The 15,822-nt window shown below is 34.5% G+C and overlaps 1 protein-coding gene across 2 annotated transcripts in view; it reads left to right on the forward strand.

Annotated features, from left to right (window-relative positions):
* ecd (ecdysoneless cell cycle regulator) overlaps positions 1-15,822 on the forward strand; it is a 152,480-nt gene that overhangs the window by 56,785 nt on the left and 79,873 nt on the right. The window contains exon 6 of one of the 2 annotated variants that reach the window (XM_090377004.1): positions 10,509-10,559. The exons of the other annotated variant lie outside the window; for it this stretch is intronic. Within the exon in view, the coding sequence (XP_090233130.1) occupies positions 10,509-10,559 (51 nt within the window). The remainder of the gene's footprint in view (positions 1-10,508; positions 10,560-15,822) is intronic. 2 annotated transcript variants of the gene reach the window in all.

Genomic DNA, 15,822 nt, shown 5'->3' on the forward strand with positions numbered 1-15,822 from the left:
ATGTCACATTTTGATCCCTAGTACTAGATCTGTTCACCTTTATTCGGCAATTCTTATCACTTGAGGGTCTCTCCCAGGCGCCCTGCAGTTGTATAAGCACAACTTGTAAGCAGCGTAGTAAGAAATTTCCTTTGTGTTTTAAAAGTACTTTTTGTGCTTTTATATCTCTAAAACGTCATATTCAGTTAATTCGTATAGAACAGGTTTAAATTAACTGTAATAGTACAGTCTAGAAACAACTTTAATTTTTTTTAGAAATGATTAGCGATGGATAAATTTTTAGTGAAAGGAAATCAGAAGGGACAAATTGATAACGAGCTTGAAGAAAATGACAAAAACAAAAATGAGCAACCATCAACAACCAAAAAGAAGAAAACATACTATCGTAAATATGGCGATGATTATTTGGGGATGGAATTTTCATATGCTGGTACTCAACCTTTGTGTGGCATGTGGTTTAAAATTGTCGAATGAATCAATGGTGCTGAGTAAATTGCAGCTTCATTTTTCTGTGAAACATCCTGAGAATTTATCGTCCAAAACTGTGGAGTATTTTAAGACTGCAGGCCTCTACTAGAAAAGAAAGTACAGAATTTTATAATATGGCTAAAATATCTGATAAAGCGCAAGAAGCCAGCTATTTAGTAGCCGAACTGGTGGCAAAAAAAGAGAAATCTCACCTGATTGCAGAAGATCTGATTTTATCAGTATGTCAGGTAATCATGAAAAGTATATTGGGAGAGGAAGCTGATAAAAGAATGACTGTGCCACTTTCGAACAGCACAATTAGCAGGCATATAAAAGAAATATCTGATGATATTGAAGAACAAGTTGTTCAAAATATTAATAACTGGCAACTGTTTGCATTGCAAGTAGATACTACTTGCAATTCTACAGATATTAGCGGGAAAGCCCAATTTGTCAGGTTTATCAAAATGATAAACCCGACGTTTTTATGTTGTTGTTGCGACGAACTCAATGAAAGAACAACTGGCCAAGATATTTTCAAAGTAATGAATAATTATTTGGAAAAGTGTGGTATATTATGGAAGTCGTGTTGACATTTGTAATGTCGGTGCTAAAAGGGATTTGTAAACTTAGTAAAACGACACAATTCAAATATTATTACAACACACTGTTTTAGACACAGAGAAGTTCTAGTATCTGAGACAGTTGTACCCGATTTAAAACTTGTACTTGATCAAGCGGTTAAAATGGTCAATTATATCAGAACTAGACCACAAGAAATACATATTTTTGGAAAATTATGAGGAACTGGAGTCTGATCATTTCTCTTTAATGATGCATACTGAGATTGGGTGGCTATCAAAAGGAAATGTACTTATGTGTATGGACAAGTTTCGTGAAGAAATGCTTATAAATTTTTCACTGGAGCAATCAAAATTGTAATTATTTAAGTGATGAAATTTGGTGCTGTAAATTAGCTTTTCTAGCAGATTTATTCGTGCAGCTTAGAAATGTTTCCCTTGACTGCCAAAACGAATGAAACTAAATTAATTAATGTAATAAGCAAAACATTAGAACTGTTAAAGACAAATTGAGCATTACTTTCCATCCCTTGATACCAAAAAAAAAGATTTGTGGGTAAGAGACCTACTCGCAACAAGAAACCTTCTGATGTTAGAACTTAATCTGCAAGAGGAAGAACAATTGGTTGAGATCTGTAGTGACCAGTCGCTGGAAATTCACTTTAATAGCACTAATATTAGCAAATTAAAATATTTGCGAAATTTAAAATGAATATTCAAGAATTTCGGAAAAGGCAATTAGAATTTTATTGTCATTTTCCACTTCCTACTGCAAAACAGAGTTTTCCACTTTAAACTAGATTAAGTAGAGAAAGAGAGACTAAAATAGGTAGAAGAGCTGAGAGTAAATCTATCCACAATAAATCCTCATAAAAAAACTGCGTGCTTCCATCAAACCCAACCGTCTCACTGATTAAAATGTTATAATTGTATATTTGTTTGTTTTTATATTTAAATATGTTAATTTTTTACATATTTTCTTTTAAATTTCATGTAGGTTCTTTTAAATTTCATGCAATTCATGTATGTTCAGAAAAGAACACTGAAAGCATTTAAAACAAATAAGTGTATTATTAAATATACCAAACAGAAATAACTTAGTTTGTGAATATATATATGTGTGTGTATATACATGTGTATGTGTGTGTATATATATATATAGTATTATAAATATATATTATATATATATAATATATATGAGTATAATAGTGACTGTAGTGTGCCACAAAATTTTAGCATCTTTAAAAGTGTGCTACAACAACGAAAAGTTTGAGAAACACTGCATTAGAGCAAAGAAAGAAGAAAAATACGCTTGGTAATTCAGAAAGTTCTCCACTGCTACCAATCTCATAGAATATTAGAAAGCCAGAGCAAAGGCACGTTATATATGGCAGAATCCTGTATATCTTTTGCTAGCAAAATTACAGACACTAGAAGCATCTGGAATAAGATTAGACAAATTTCAGGCAAATAGTCAACAGCCCCTATGCTGATAATGAGCTCGAAAGGTCATGGCATTATTGAGCCAGAAAAAATTGCAAACCTATTTAAGAGAAACTTTTGCAAAATTCAGCAACATCGTAATTTTTGTAATTTACGACTCACCATTATTGTTGAACTTGCCACCATTGTATAGATCGATACAAAATAGCATAATGTATATCTCGAACTGATAGTGTAAGGTAAAACTAGATAGTGTAATATGTAACACTGTATTAAGAACCTGCTAGCTTAGTATAGTATTATCAATTAATCAATTAAATTTATTAATCTTATCAAATTTCATTGTTAATTAAACTGCATTTAAACGGAAATCATGACCCAGACTTGATCGGCGAAGTAAAGATTACAGAGTAGCAGGAGTGGTGTGGCTCAGGGGAGAAACAAAAGGCCGATTCTCCAACGCATCACAGTGTCAAAAAATGTGCGAAATGTGAAATGTTTGTGGACATTTCAGGAACAGGACATGATCTAACCAACGAGAATGTCTTTGTGTGTGCTAGGTGCTAGAGTGCCAAGAAATTAGGCTCCAACTCGGGGTTCTGATGGGCGTCTATAAGAATTTGAGGTGTAGGGTAGATGCCCTCGAAGAAATTAGAGGTACCATCAAGCTCTCCACTGTCCAACTCAACGCAGAGCTCACTCCTGTGCAGCAGGCAACACAGGGGCAATCTCCAAGGCAGAGTGTGCTGGTCCCACAAGAACTAGTTATTGTTGGTGACTCTATTATCAGAGAGAGAGAGATGGGGAATATATTATGCCAAAAGATAGGTGGAACAGGACCAAGATATGTCTGCCGGAGCAAAAGTTGATGACGTAGAGCAGATATCATTTTTTAAGGGCACAAAAGGTGATGTTGTACATGTTGGTAGTAATGACCTTAAGCGTAAGAGATCTGCAGATTTAATTAGCAAGTACAGGTCAATGGTGAAAAAATGTTGAGCTAGGGTTGAATGCTAGCTTGGGGGGGGGGGGGGAATACACAGACTAAAAGGTTAACAGTGGCCACAGGCAGAGGCAAAAGTGATCTTGCACTGCTTCTATTAGAATGAGCACCAGCATGGAAAGCATGGTGATGGAGATTTCTAGGACTGTTTGGAAGTCATAGTGGAACAAATAAATACATGGGCTGTGTTAGGGTAACTAAGAGTAGAAACAGGGGCATGTATACTTGCATGTACACCAATGCTAGGAGTATAGTTAATAAATTTGAGCTTGAACTCCTCGTCAAGACATCAAAAGCAGATATTGTTGGGATATCAGACATGGTGTCACACAGATATAAGCAGTGCAGAAATGGAATTTGGGGAGTACAGTGTGTACAGAAAGGATAGACAGGACAGGAAGGGAGGAGGGGTTATGCTGTTAGTTAAGAAGCTAAGGAAGTGCATCCAATTGATGTTGGTGGACAATGCAATGTACAGTCTGTTTGGTGTGACCTAAGCACTGGGAAAGGAAAAATGAGAGTAGGTGTGTTATAGGCATAATGAATCTGATGAGCATAATGAGCAATTGTGCAAAGAAATAGTGGGCCAGTATAACAGGATGTCTTATAATGGGGGGGATTTTAATTTTCCAGATATTGACTGGAACTTGTGGTTGGTCACTTGCACACTAGCAAGACTTTTTTTTGAGTTTATTGGATGACTGTTTTTTACAGCCATCCAGCGTGTTCGAGAGGTAACCAGAGGGAGTAATACTCTTGATCTGATTATCAACACTGATTATTCATGCATTAAAAATTTACAGATAAAGGAAAGACTGGGTAACAGTGATCACAATGTACTGATGTGGGAATTATTTCAGGTTTATATAACTACCATCAAGGCTAAAGGGAAGGGCTTTTGCTTTCGTAAAGGTGACTATAGGTGTTTCAGACAGTTTTTAAATTCTGTACAGTGGGATTGACTGATGATATTACTATATGCAGGAATGTTGAATTCTAAATAGAAAACTTTCAGTGACTTAATCTTGGAAGCTACTAGGCGTTTCATTCCAACTAAGAAATACTGCTCAAGGTTCAGGCCTAAATGGATGTGAGATGAATTAATGAGGCTTGTGGCAGAAAAATGTATGGGATGCATATAAATTATCAGATGACACAGAAGCCTATAGCAGATATAAGCGTGTCTGTAATCAAGTCACAAAGGAGGTTAGGCAGGTGAAGGCAGATTACGAGAAATCTATGGCAAAGGATGCAAAGAAAAACAACAAAGAGTTCTTTACTTATGTAAACTCTAGAAGGAAATTGATGAATCAAATTGCACCACTTAACATACATGGGTTGAGTATTGATGATCATGCTCATGTAACTGATAAACTGAATGAATATTTTGCATTTACATTCACACACAAGGAGTTATTCAATTAGGGGAATGCCAGAAGTTTATCAAACTCTAACAGAGAGCTAAGGGATTTTGATTTTGTAATAACTGAGAGCAAAGTGGAGAAGAAATTGTTGAAGTTAAACATAAGGAAGGCACTTGGGATGGACGGGATCCTCCAGCTATATTAAAGAAGGCAGCAAAGGAAGTAAGCAGACCCTTAGCCATAATTATGAGAGCTTCCTTGGACTCAGGGGAGGTCCCAAGGACTGGAGGTATGCAAATGTATCACCAATTCACAAAGGGGGTTCAAAAGGTGACACAAGTAACTATAGACCTGACCTGTTAGTTTTAACTTATGTTCCGGGGAAAAGAATGGAGTCACTGGTTAAAGAAGCATTGCAGGATCATCTAGACAATACTGCAGTAATAGTTGAGACAAAGCATGGGTTTGTTAAAAGGAGGTCTTGTCTTACCAATTTAATTTGATACTATTATGTGGTCACAAAGGAACTGAATGCCAAAAATAATTTTGGTATCGTATACTTGGATTTCAGGAAAGCTTTTGATACTGTTGCACATGGAAGACTGCTGTACAAATTGGAGAGGTATGACATTAAGGGTAAGTTGCTACAATGGATAAAGAGATTATTGAGTGGGAGACGACAAAGAATGGTAATCAATGGACACTGCTCTTCGTGGACAAATGTTATTAGTGGAGTTCCCCAGGGTTCAGTGCTGGGCCCATTGTTGTTTTGTGTATTCATCAATGATATTGATGAAGGTATATCAGGATTAATGTCCAAGTTTGCAGATGATACAAAGGTTGGCAGGATTTTTAATGACAGTAAAGACAGTATACTACTCCAACTGGATCTATATAAGTTGGGAAATGGGCTGAGAAGTTTAACATTGACAAATGCAAAATACTGCATATGGGTAACAGTAACCGAAGAGAAACATACCAGCTGTGTGGTACTACACTCAGGGAAGTGAAAAAGACCTGGAGTAATTGTACAGTCAAATATGTAGTATGCTGAGCAGTGCAGATGGGTTGCCAGAGCAGGTCATGGAGTCTTGTCAGTGATATATACTAATTTTGCTAGCAGGGACAGGGAGGTGATTATCCCGTTGTACAAGGCAATGGTCAGGACACACCTAGAGTACTGTGTACAGGTCTGGAGGCCTCATTTTAGGAAGGATGTAGAGATGCTAGAATAAGTACAAAGAAGGGCAACAAGATTGGTGAGGGGAACAGAGGAGTGCTCTTACCAAGAAAGGCTTAAGTTCTGCAAATTGCAGGGCCTGGAGAGTAGGCACCTGCGAGGTGATCTGATTGAGGTGTATAAGACTTTGAATAGGTTGAGCAAGCTGAATGGTGATGGGATTCTTGCTCAGATTAAGAACCTGAGGGAGCATAGATTCAAATTGAGGAAAGACAGTTGTAGAATAGATGTGCGGGTTTTTTTGGCTGATGCTGCATAAGCTTGCTTTCTTGCATCGTATGCTCTGCTAATGCTATTCAAACCACATTTTTACATAATAGATATACTTCTTCTTTGCCAACACTATTATGTATCTATGCTCATATTTTTTCAAAATTTGAGTATAGAGGTCACTAATTCCTTTTCTTCACAGCTCTCTATTAAGTCTGAGTTTCTACTATGAATAACTATATGCCTGAAGCACAGTCCCTAATGTGGTACTGCTTTAGATACATTTATCAACTCAACCAAATATGTTCACTATATTTTCCCATCTTCTTCCTTCAGCTACTTATTACTTAAATTCCAGTTATCATTTTTATTCTCTATTTTCTCATTATACTTTCTGTTTCGGCTCTTTTTTAGGCCTCTTTCGACTTAAATTTTTTGGCTCTTGATTTTCACTTTCATTTTCCCTTCTTCACAAGGTATTAGTCTCATTTTTGTACTAACACTTACAAAGCCAGGGGCCCTTACTAAAAGCTTAGGCTTTCTCGTTCGTAAAGCTATTAGTGCAGGACGAGAGTGATAAGAACATTCCAAATATCCTCATTCTATAGATATTTTTGTCTCTATTTAATTACTCCTTTATCCCTGCTCCGTCCTCATTTATTACCTTGCCCCGTATCATTTGCTTGTTCTAAATTTAATTCATCAAATTTATATACTTTTTCCACCAAATTCTAACACTTAATATTTTTTCCAAAATTGCATAAAATTCAAATTTTTGTTTTCTTTTTTTTTCTCTACTCTGAAAACATTTTATTTTGACTTTATCCTTATTATATTACTGATGCTGCGATGGGACTACCTTGTCCATATTCTAAAAGAGTAATGCTACTTTATTTCATCTAGTTTTATTCTGCTGCTTCTACTTATATGGACAAGTATAGAAATGCAGTTCCTGATACATGGTCAGGTGTAGTCCCCTGATGAAATACCTGACCATGTATCAATATTCAGTTTAGTTAGCATCAGATTTTTGCATATTTGCTTCCCTTTTTTTATGACTTATAGCTAAATTTACCCACCCATTTCTGATGCTGGCTAGAACTCCTTTTGTTGGTTTAATTACTTTGCATTAATTATTTCACTTTACAGCTCCCTCCTTTTTAATTAACTTTTAAATTCAGCCTTTAATTCTCTTAATGCATTATAACATATAGGATATTCACATATTCATTCTTTCCTTCTTTTTCACTACTACATCTTTTCCGATTTCTACTGTCCTTCCCCTATTAGTTTTTGGTATTTTGTGTAAATTTTATTTCTATCCTTGCACTATTATCAGAACTGTTAATTCCCAATTATGTATTTTGTATTGATTTACCTAAATGTATGTTGTTTCCATAAGTAGTCCATGTTTGCTAGTTAGAAATGTCTAGCTATATAGCCAATGGGAGGTGAAGTTATATATATATATATTATATATATAGAATATCATTAGAAAAAGTAAATCAATCCAATAATAAGAATACCATCAAGGACTTAAGAAAACGCAAAAAAAAAAAAAAAAAAAATTATTATTATCGCTTTTTACCGACAATCTAGATGACTTCAACTGGGGCCAACCACCCAGAATGAAGGCAAAAAACGACAAGAGTTCTCTGTTTCTGTGATGATCAATATATGCTAAGTAATTTAAATCTAAACCAAATATAAACCAGTATAGGCCGAACATAAATCGAATATAAATAAATCGAATGAAGATAATTAATTAAGAAAAATTTTGAAATATTAGAATCAAGGGTAAGAAATATAAGTAAAATATAAATAAAATATAAATGTAAGCATATATTAATCATCGTTGACCCGACAGAGAACGTAATTTAAGGATTAAAACAAGATTAAATATATAATACATACTACATTTGACCGTATCTAGGACATAATGTAATAGTCGTCAAAATAATATGTGGTGCCCCCTATGTGATGGATACGGTAAAAATAAATAATTAAATTAAATTAACGCAAAGAGAAACATGCAGATAGTAAGAAGAAAAACTAAAGGAGTAGGAGTAATTTTTCTTAATTAATTATCTTCATTCGATTTATTTATATTCGATTTATGTTCGGCCTATACTGGTTTATATTTGGTTTAGATTTAAATTACTTAGCATATATTGATCATCACAGAAACAGAGAACTCTTGTCGTTTTTTGCCTTCATTCTGGGTGGTTGGCCCCAGTTGAAGTCATCTAGATTGTCGGTAAAAAGCGATAATAATAATTTTTTTTTTTTTTTTTTTTTTTGCGTTTTCTTAAGTCCTTGATGGTATTCTTATTATTGGATTGATTTACTTTTTCTAATGATATTCTGTAGACATTGTGGGTGTATTGCATGATTGCTTGCAACTGCATTAACCCATAAATATTAGTTATTGTCTTTTAACTTTCTTGCTTTGCTTTATTTCTTGCTTTCCTTTTATCACTAATATAACTATTAATATATATATATATATATATATATATATATATATATATATATATATATGTATGGTTGCATTTTTAGCCTATTGGTGGTGACCAACAATTTTAGTGTTGTAGTGGCAACGTATATACCTATGTTTAAAAAAGACTTAATCGTCAATGCTAAATATATACTATGTAGACCTTAAATCTAAACTACCATAGAACTAACAAAAAAGAAAGGAAATATATGCATACATCCTCATATATGCATGTATCCTTCACTGCTACTTGGCGCTTTCAGATACATCTGGCATATTGTCCTTATTTTTATCTAATAACTGACATACGTATAATAAAGTTTAATTGATAAATTAAACACACAGTAAGACATTACCAAAATTAAATATGTAATAATAAAGTGCAGCAGACTCAATTTACTGGGATTGGATTAACCAAGACACTTCAAGACTCCAAATTAAAAAAAAATATATATATCAACCAGAAATCATAAAATTCAAGTAATAACTAGAACAGATATTTTGCAAGTTGTAAATAAGCAACAAGAAATGGCGTTATAAGTCGTAATTGGGAGATTAGTGTACCTATTATCTTGTAACCCCTGCTGTCTTCACACTAAATGCCCAAAACAAAAAAAAGACAGACCAAATGTTTAGTTTGATTTAGTGCATCTTGTCGATTGTTATGTTTTGTCGCACCGCAAAAGGACAACTTTGGTTTCGTTATTTACGTTAGGGATGTCTGATGATTTTTTTTTTTGTTTAGAAATCGCGAAAATGATGGATAAACACAAAAGAGTTGCGCTTTCAGTTAAACAAAATCTTGAAATTATTCAAAAGTTTGAAAACAGTGCATCCATTAAATCTCTAAAGAACCATTATAATGTTGGTGACCAGACCATACGCGACATTGTAAAAAATAAAGGGAAGCATCATATTGGACATGCAAGTAGTATGTGTTAAGTTTTTTTTTTTTTTTTTTTCTTCCCGTGGTTAACCACAGGTAACTGAATCAGCAGATATGGGGATGTGTGTGTGTGTGTGTGTGTGTGTGTAGGTAATGAATGTGAGAGAAGAGTTAATCTTACAAAACCAGAAGTCGAAATTATGAAATAAAACAAGGGTATCTGTAAAATAAAAATAATAATACATAAAATGTACTAATGCTGCAAATTCAATGATTTTAACGTCATTCTCAAGGGTCAGCCAACAAAACCAAGACTTCCAAGACTTATCATATTATAACTTGGTTTCATTGCATCTACTTTTGCTATGTATATTTCATGTTAGAAACAGAGGCCTTACTTCTTGCTGCATTTCCCGTGATTTTGACAGCTGACCCTTGAGAATGACATTTAAAATCATTGAATTTGCAGATTTAAGTATATGTTATGTATTATTATTTTTATTTTACATGTACCCTTGTTTTATTCCATAATTTCAATTTCCCGTTTTGTAAGGCTACCTAATCTCCCTTTACCACATTCATTACCTACTTATGTTAATTTCTTTATGGTTGTTGGGTTCTTTTTACAAAACAGGATTGGATACCTGGGTTACTACTATGTATAGTAGTAACCCAGGTCTATAATCCTTAATGAATATCTATGCTAAATATACGAAATTAAAAAAAAAAAAAAAAATATATATATATATAAAATAATAATAAAATATAAATATATATATATCTCCCCACTGTCTTTAACAAACCTATCTATTGCAGGTTTGTCGAGTCATGAAGTACTTTCCTCCTGAGACTAGAGTGATGACTGAGGTACGTACTTTGTATGCTCTTATCTTAGTGTCATATTTTAAATCATTTTGGCAGTCAGTTCAATGAACACATGTGGCCTCTAGAAAATATTCCACTATCTCTATGGAGTAGTGGTTTCTTAGATTTTAAGTTTTATAATGATGAAAACTTCATGCCTAAATGATTTCAAATAATAATTTGTTCTTATTTTAACTTGATTTCCCAACATTAAACTGAAATTATTGCCAAAAATCAAATCAGCTTATTAAAAAAAAAACAAAAAAAAACTCATCTTTCTTTTTACTTACGACTATTAGAAACCCAGATAAGATATTACAACCCTTTAAAAATATGAATATATACACAGGGTATTTCAAAATACTGCATGAAATAAATGTTCAAGCATATTCTATGCTTGAACATGCTTGAGCATATTCTATGGCAACAAAAAATAATTTGATTTTTGATTTTGAATTTCAGTTTAATTTTGAAGGGGAAAATTTTTTAATGGTAATTCAGTAATGCTTATTTTGATATTTTTATTATTTAGTAAATCTTTACTTTTATTTAAATTATGGTTTCAACTAGAAAAGGTACACATAACGTGCCACAGGATGTCGTGAATGATGTGGGAATTGCCACTGACAATTCAAGTTATGGCAATATAGCCTTTTTTCTTTTACTCACTGTTACATGTATACAGAATTTTCCTAACTGATGGTGATTGTTTTCTGTGTGTTAGTTGTTGGGAGTGTGACAGCCTTAAATTGCAACTCAGTGTACTGTTAGATGAAATTGAGTCTCTGAGAACACAGGTAGATGCCCTAGAGAATATTCAAATGGGAGTGGGGCTCAAAGTGACCCAAGTTTCTGATTTTCTACTGAATGGTACTCTCTCTCAAGTTTGGCCCCAAGAGTGAATCTTTCAGTGCAGAATGCTTTGATTGTACGGGAGTTATTTTATTGAGGGATTCAACTGTAAGGTAAACCAGAAATATATTCTGTAATAAAGACAGATGGGATAGAACCAGAGTATGTTTTCCAGATTGGAAAAAATAGATGATACAAACTAACCAGCTAGCTTTTAAAAGTAATAAAGGATGTATAGTGATCCATGTGGGTACTAATGGCAAAATAAAAATGAACTGATGACTTTGTCAAGAAATATATGGCCATTCTGCAAAGATGTCATGAGATATGACAAAATGTAATCCTGCAATTCTGGCCAAACATGACAGGAGAGAATATATTATGAAAACCTTGTGGATTAACTATAGACTTAGGAACTGTGCAAGGGTTATGGAGAAAATTTTTCTCTTCATGGTTTGCCCTAGTAATAAAAGAGATTTGTTTCAAAAGTGGAATTCATTTGGACAGAGTAGGTGCAAGAGTTTTTTTTTTTTTTTTGCTATTGTCATTGAGGAAGCCTTAAGGGTTCAGAGAAATTGAAAATATGGGGGGTGGAGTGCTATTGCAATGATGTAGGTTAGTGAGACAGGCCAAAATCAGAAGTGCACCCTCCCTGTGTGTAGTTGTGTGTGACCTGTAATTATCTTATGCACAAAAAGAAATATTGAAATAAATTCAGAAACCACCAGCAGTTACACATACTGCTGGGACTATAAAGGATATGTTAGAGATGTAAAAAGCCAAAAGATACAGAATTTGTTTACATTTGTTTATGATGGGTGTTTGAAAGGTTTGTGGCCTGTGTATGAAGGGTTTATTTGAGGAATCTGGTAACAAGTTACTCTCCAGCATAGTCCCCATTGAAATTGATACATTTTTGCCACTAATGCCGGCCAGGTATTTTTTTCAAATTAAGAAATAGGTGAAAGTTTGGTGCTAGATTTGGTGAATATGGAGATGGTCCAAGATTTCAGAGCTGCCCTCGTGCAGTGCAGCCATGGCAATGACAGTCTTGTGAACAGGCACATTGTCCTGGTATAGCAGGACTCTTTTGCTGAGTCTTCTTAGTATTGTCTTTGATGTTTTTGCCTTACAAGGTCTGCATAATATGTCCTTGTGACTCTTTGGCTTTTCTGAAGGTAATCCACTAGCAACATTCCATAGCATCCACTGAATAGCATTACAAAAAACTGTGATGCCTTTACCTTGCCAGCAGAAGGATGACTTGGCTTTCTTTGTAGGGGGTAAGAGCAGTGTTTACACTACTCATTTGTCTCTGACTAATAGTGATGGACCCATATCTCATTTTTGGTTACAAACCTTTTTTACGGTTTTTACGGCTCCAGCAAATAGAGTAGTTTTTGCTTTTTTATTGACTTAAATTGGCATATTAATTTATTTTTTAGAGCTTCTTTATATTCCTAGTAACAATACTTTAGTTTAAATTGAATTTAGATAGAGATTTTGTAGGTTATTACTTAGTATGGGTAAGGGTATCAAATCCACATGTGGACAGGTTTTGCAGCTCACGCAAACGAAAGTTTTTAATTATACTTAGCCACTTTATTGACTTAATTGTTAGATTAAATTATTTTCTATAAGTAGCTTATAGATCTAGTCAAGCTCCGTGGTTTATTTTGAATTTAGATAGCGTGATTTGGAAAGTAAATAACACCTTGTGTCCGTAGATTAACCATTCGTAACTTGCCGCCATTGTTATACGATACAGCGCGTGCTAGCGTAAGGTTTAACGGAAAACTAGATAACAAGTATAGTAGTATCAATTAATCAGTAAAATTTATTAATCTTATTAAATTTCATTGTCAATTGAATTGTACTTTTTTAACTAAATAAATATAGTGACCTAGTTATCACAAACATAACATCATAAATTAATACATATAAGTTGACAGGGGATAAGAAAGTCTTATAACATAACTTGGAGATAATATTCGATACCGAAATACATATATATAGTGTTATAACTGCATTGGGATATAGGTTTGGGGTTATATTTTGTATTGGAATTTTATTGAACTTGAATAGAAATCATGACTCAGAGCAGCAAAGCAAAAGGCTCAAACTAGTGGAAGTGCTGTGGCTCAGGGGAGAACTGAGGGGAGCAGTTGTCCTCTGAATCACAGAGAATCTGAGTCTGTTGAAAGGCACTGCTTGTTTGATGTTTGTGGACAATCAGGAACGGCACATGATATTGCCAAGGGGAATGTCTTTGTGTGTGCGAGATGTAAGGAGTGTGAGGAAATCGGGTTCCAACTTGGAATTGTTATGGGCTTATATGAGAGCTTGAAGGACAGGGTGGATGCCCTCGAAGGATTTAAATTGAGGGGCCCATCAAGCTCTCAGCTGCCCACATCAATGCCAGAGCTTGCACTTGAACATCATTCAACACAGAGGCAACCCCCAAGGCAGAATGCACTGGTCCCAAAGGAACTAGTTGTAGGTGACTCTATTGTCAGGGAAACGGGGAACATATTGTGCAAAAAGGATAGATGGAACAGGCAGGGTATGTCTGCCAGGGGCAAAGATTGATGACGTTGTTGGGCAGATATCATCCTTTAAGGGCACAAAGGGTGATATTGAGTGGTGAGCTATAGTGGGCTCGCATGGGCTTCCGAGAGCCCATTATTTTATTTTTTTTTTAAATTTGCGAGCCCATTGTTGAGACTATCATTTATTTTATAAATGAAATCCTGAATGCAATTATTGAATGTCCAGAACTGAAACTACGGTGGGCCCATTCCCAGCATTTTAAAATTACTTCATTTTTGATTTAATTAGTTGGACCTCTGTTTAACGAACTTCTTTATAGCGAGTTTTTTTTTATTCCCCTTTGGTAATTACATTTAAAATACTTTCTGTTGAATGAAGAAAATTTCCATGTATCGAACGGATTAGGAGAGACAACTTTGTATGCATTGTTCTCACCTCTGGTCTTTAGGCAATTTAGATAATTAGAAAGTGCGAATTAAAGGTGAAAGGGATTACCATTTCACAATGTTAGTGGTGTCCGTAAAACCTACGCCATCACGTACTGAAGTCGCGCTAGTCAATATGCTTTCCATAGTCAGTCGGAGGATTAAGAAGATTTCGACACGGATAATAGCCCCTGGTCAACCTATGTTGTGGTTCTCCTTTACTCGGACAAACGGGCATATGTTTTTTGGAGAAGTGAGTGGAGAAGTGATCCACACCATCCAGTTAATTTCTCCTGTGTATGTTTATATGGTCACAGTAACTGAATATGCGTGTGATTCCGACATTCTGCACTGTATTCAAAGAACTAGTGATAGTAGCAATGTGGGGGGGGGATTGAAGCAACTAAGATATATAAACTTTACGAAGGTTAAATGTTGGCAGATTTTGAAACTTTGTAGAGCCTTTCACTGTGTAGAAAATGTTCTAAAATATAATGGCATACAGGCAATAATTGAAAAAAAAAAAAAAAAACTATATCACCAATCTCCAAAAAACTAGTGCAAATTAAGGATGACTGCTAAAGAACTTGATGTGGAAACTATAAAGATCGGTCGTGTGTTCGGGCCACGATGAGCAGCTTTTAGCTTGCGGACCGCAATTGTTGATTGGAGGAATTCCTGCTTTGTGCAAACATTTTGAATCAGAAGTTAAATATTCTGGATTATTAAATCGACCGTTAAATTTGGAATTTCTTAACAATTTAGCAGTAATGATCGACATCCTGCAGGAGCTCTCTTACCTTTCAGAAGCTTTACAGAATCACAATGGTAAAAGCATATAAATTAATTATTCGAACTATCAGTGCTATTGCTAATTTGAAAAATTCTGATGCTAAAATTGAAAACATGTTGAAGTGCAAAGAATTTGAAGGAATCAAAATTGAAAGTAAAAAAATTACCTCGTGACAAGTTATTAAATTCATTGTGTTATCCTTAAATGATGTTATTAATGCAAAAGGACAATTTTAAATTAAATAAAGAAAATAACGATACCATTGAAAGAAATTTTAAACATATGCTACCCGAAATTGTGGAATGTGAAAGAACTTTTGTCTCGGTGGCAAGAGGGTGAAAACCGAATAAGAAATTTGTTTTCTGATAAAATATGAAATAAAAATTAATGATTTTAGAGATTTTGTCGAAGACAGTTTATCTTTAAAATCGAGTGAAATTGCCTTTTCAATTAAGAAAGCCAGAAAATATCTTTGAAACCATTGCGATTAGCAGTGCTGAAGCTGAGTGAGCTTTCAGCGTAGTGAATAGCATTAGCATTAGTAGAGGCATATGATGCAAGAAAGCAAGCTTATTCAGCATCAGCCAAAAAAAAAAAAAAAAAAACACACACCACTCCCATTTCACCCCTCCGTTCGTTCGAAATA

This window comes from Mastigoproctus giganteus, chromosome 7 (assembly GCF_048544385.1).
Source record: "Mastigoproctus giganteus isolate SK-2022 chromosome 7, ASM4854438v1, whole genome shotgun sequence".
Lineage (NCBI taxonomy): Eukaryota > Metazoa > Arthropoda > Arachnida > Uropygi > Thelyphonidae > Mastigoproctus > Mastigoproctus giganteus.